The 4086-nt window shown below is 38.7% G+C and overlaps 1 protein-coding gene across 1 annotated transcript; it reads left to right on the top strand.

The window, feature by feature from the left end:
* Positions 1 to 2188: 2188 nt before the first annotated feature.
* On the top strand, positions 2189 to 3875 carry LOC135231854 (olfactory receptor 5M5-like). The gene has a single exon (XM_064289052.1). It carries the CDS (start codon positions 2898 to 2900, stop codon positions 3834 to 3836), a length of 939 nt encoding a protein of 312 aa, XP_064145122.1. The 5' UTR covers positions 2189 to 2897; the 3' UTR covers positions 3837 to 3875.
* Positions 3876 to 4086: the final 211 nt, after the last annotated feature.

Consider the following 4086-nt stretch of genomic DNA (forward strand, 5'->3'; position numbering starts at 1 on the left):
AGTGATGGACAAAGTTCTTGAAACAGAATGTTTCAAGATTGCGAGAAGCCACTATGTAAACCAGAGACTCCAACAGCCTGAGACAAGAAGATCTAAATGGTTCCTGGGTGCACCAATGATTGCCCTGATAGGGAACACAACTGAGAGTCCCTGACAGAGCAGGAGAAAAGTGTGGTGCAGAACTCAAGTTCATGCAAAAAGACCAGACTTAATGGTTTGACAGAGACTAGAGGAACCCCCAAAGATATGGCCCCAAGACTCTCTGTCAACCCAGAACTAATACAATTACCGAAGCCAACTCTTCAGACAAAGATTACACTGGACTGCTGTTCTTAGGTGCCATTGAGTTGATTTTGACTCATAGACACCCTATGCACAACAGAATGAAACATTGCCCTATCCCATGCCATCCTTACATCCTCACATGTGTTACCGCGGCACTGTGTCAATTCATCTCACTGAGGGTCTTTCTCTTTTTCTCTGACCGTCTACTTTACCAAGCATGATGTCCTCCAGGGACTGATCCCTCAGGATAACATGTCCGAAGTATGTGAGACACTGTCTTGCCATGCTTACTTCTAAGGAGCATTCTGGTTGTACTTCTTCTAAGACAGATTTGTTCATTCTTTTGGCAGTCTATGGTATATTCAATATTCTTTGCCAACACCACAATTCAAAGGCATCAATTCTTCTCCAGTCTTCCTTATTCATTGTCCAGCTTTAGCATGCATATGAGGTGATTGAAAACATCATGGCTTGAGCCAGGCCCATCTTAGTCCTAAAGACTGGACTATAAAACATAAAATAATACTCATGAAGAATGTGCTTCTTAGTTCAAGCAGATAGATGAGACTAAATTGGACACAGAAGCCCCAGGGTGGAAACGGCAAATGTGCTCTCACATTATAAGGATTGTAACTAGAGTCATATAACAATACTTGCATAAATTTTTGTATGAGAAATTAACTTGAGCTGTGAACTTTCACCTAAAGCACACACACACACAAAAAAAAAAAAGAAAAAAAAATTGAGAGAAGCCAAGTTTATCTATGCATATATTGAAGTGGCCAAGAATAAAGACAAGAGTAATACTGAACAAAAAAAAAAACAAAAAAAACAAAATTTTTTTTTTTTTAATACTGAACACACTATTCACTAAAAGTGGGACAAGTTTGCTCTAAAATCCTAGAGAAATAATGAGAAATAATGAAAGAGTTAATAACTGGCAGCAAAATGAAGTGTAGTGGGTAACATAATCTGATGATATGAGATTAAAAGCTGCTTCTTTTTTTTTTTTTAAGAATAGAGACAAAATGACAATGAGAAGTAAGGCGAACACTTGCCCTCCATGCAGACCAAGTGGAGAACAACAACAACAACAAAAAAAATCAACCATTTCATCGGAGCCCTACAAGGGAAATATTTTTTTCTGGGTAGAACAAGCAGGAAGTTGAAGGGAATGTTAAGAGACCAGGTTGAAGATAAAGCAGATTTTGCTGAAAATATATTGTTAATTCCAGAAGATACAGAGTCTCAAGAGAAGGGGAGAGATGAAAGAAATGGAGAGATTATGGGAACAGAGCCTGATGTAGATTAGAGTGGAAGAGATGAGGGGTAATTGTGGATGCTTGGGTTTTTCATGCGTGGCTGAATAAGGGTTATCTCTAACATTAAAGTCACAATAAGCCCTTGAGGATATATGCAGATGGTAGTAGTGAGAGTCCGAGTGTTAAGGTTAAGAAGGAACAGATTTTATGGGGATCTCTCTTCACCACAAGTCCTTAGGTGTTGCAAATGGTTTGTGCTAGTCTACTAACCTAAAGGTTGACACTTCAAACTCACCTACTGGCCCCATGGAAGAAAAGTTTTGGCAATCTGCTTCAGAAAAGTTTATAGCCAAGAAAACCCCATGAAAGAGTTCTGTTCTGTAATACATGGGGTAGCTCTGAGTAGTAATCAACTCAAGGACAGGAATGTTTCACTCACCAGAAACTGACAATTTGAATCCAACCCATTGTGCCATGGAAGGAAGGTCTTTGCAAAATTCTACAGAGTGCAGGTCTACACATGGTTACCATGAGTTGGAATCTATATGATGGCTATTTTTTTTTTTTCTCTTCAGTACAGAGGATTAAGTTAGAAGGCCAGAGAAAATATGGTCTTAATTCCAGTGTGCAGGTTCTTTCCTGCCCCCTTTTGTGGAAAGGGAACCCTAGTGGTGCAGTGGTTAAGAGGATGACTGATAACCAAAAAAAGTTTGGCAGTTCGAATCCATCAGCCACTTCTTGGAAATCTATGAGGCGGTTTTTTTTGAGTCAAAATTGACTCGATGGCAACTTTTTTTTTTTTTTGATTGTGGAATGGGGAAATTTCTTTCAGTATGTGTGCTGACTTTTGTTAAGGGAACACCTAGGGAAGCTGACTTAAACACAGGGAATCCTTTAAAACCCTCTTTACCAGACTTCTTTCTTAGTCACATGTTTAAGGCTATACATTGCATTATAAATATCACTTTCAAAGAATCAAACATTTTGATATAGGTCTATGACATAAAAAAAACATAACATGATATAATTTTAATTATGATTCAGTTCTAATGATTTATAAATTGTTATTTTAATTTCTTAGAAATGTTATTGAAATTTTTTTAATTTCCCAACTTTTAAATTTTATGAGTTAATTTTATAGTGTGATCACAAAATACAGACTGAATAAAATCTAATTGTTTCAAATTTGCTTCTACTTGCTTCCTAGTCTAACATGTGATCAAATTTTGTAAATGTTTCATGGAACTTTTACATAAGGTGCAATATTTAACCAAGGTTTCAATGATTAAGACATACTTTCATATCTCTCCTTAGACAATAAAACCAAAGCCTCACGTATGAGACAAAGACATGTCCAGAAGAAACTACACTGAAGTGACAGAATTTATTCTTTTGGGTCTAACAAGCCACCTGGAGCTGCAAGTTGCCTTCTTTGCACTGTTTCTTGTGGTCTACATAGTCACTGTGATAGGAAACCTGGGCATGATTGTTTTAATCAGAGTAGATTCCCGACTTCACACTCCCATGTACTTTTTTCTCTCAAGTTTGTCTGTGTTAGATCTCTGTTTCTCCACGAATGTCACTCCCAAAATGCTAGAGAATTTCTTATCACAGAAGAAGACCATCTCATACGCAGGTTGTTTGATGCAATGCTATGTTGTCATTGCTGTGGTCCTTACAGAGCACTGCATGTTGGCTGTCATGGCATATGACCGCTACATGGCTATCTGTAACCCACTGCTCTACAGTAGCAAGATGACCAAGAGTGTCTGTGTCCGCCTGGTCATTGCCCCTTATGTCTATGGCTTCCTCCTAAGTGTGATGGAAACCTTGAGGACCTACAACCTGTCCTTCTGTGGTGCTAATGAAATTAACCATTTCTACTGTGCTGACCCCCCTGTTATCAAGCTGGCATGCTCTGACACCTATAGCAAAGAGTTGTCCATGTACATAGTAGCTGGCTACAGCAGTGTTCAGTCCCTCCTGATCATCCTCACATCCTACATGTTCATTCTTGTTACGATCCTCAGAAGCCATTCTGCTGAGGGCAGAAAAAAGGCTTTTTCCACATGTGGCTCCCACCTCACCGTGGTCACCATCTTCTATGGGACCCTCTTCTGTATGCATTTGAGACGCCCCACAGAGGAGTCTGTAGAGCAGGGTAAAATGTTGCCTGTGTTTTATACCACAGTGATCCCCATGCTGAACCCCATGATCTATGGCCTCAGAAACAAAGATGTGAAAAAGGCCTTGAGAAAAGCAATACGGAAACAAAAACTGGGGAAGTAAAAGTGTTACGCTACCATTTAAAAAATCCTTGAAGTACTATAAGATATTGCTGGGTTAGATTTCACACTTTACGCTAGTCCTGAACACTAAATTTCGAATTTTCTTGTTAGACAACTGGCTGGGTTGAAATTCCTAGAGGTAATGATTGAAACGAGAAGACTAGGACATACCAGGTAAACAGTTCATTCTCATTCTTAGTTTATCTTTTAGTGTCATTTCTTGCAAAAAAGAAAAAAATATACTGGTCTAA

This window comes from Loxodonta africana, chromosome 7 (genome assembly GCF_030014295.1).
Source record: "Loxodonta africana isolate mLoxAfr1 chromosome 7, mLoxAfr1.hap2, whole genome shotgun sequence".
Classification (NCBI taxonomy): Eukaryota; Metazoa; Chordata; class Mammalia; order Proboscidea; family Elephantidae; genus Loxodonta; species Loxodonta africana.

Bases quoted from the DNA above. Each gene is read 5' to 3' on its own strand.
- LOC135231854 (XM_064289052.1), top strand. From the start codon at position 2,898: ATGTCCAGAAGAAACTACACTGAAGTGACAGAATTTATTCTTTTGGGT.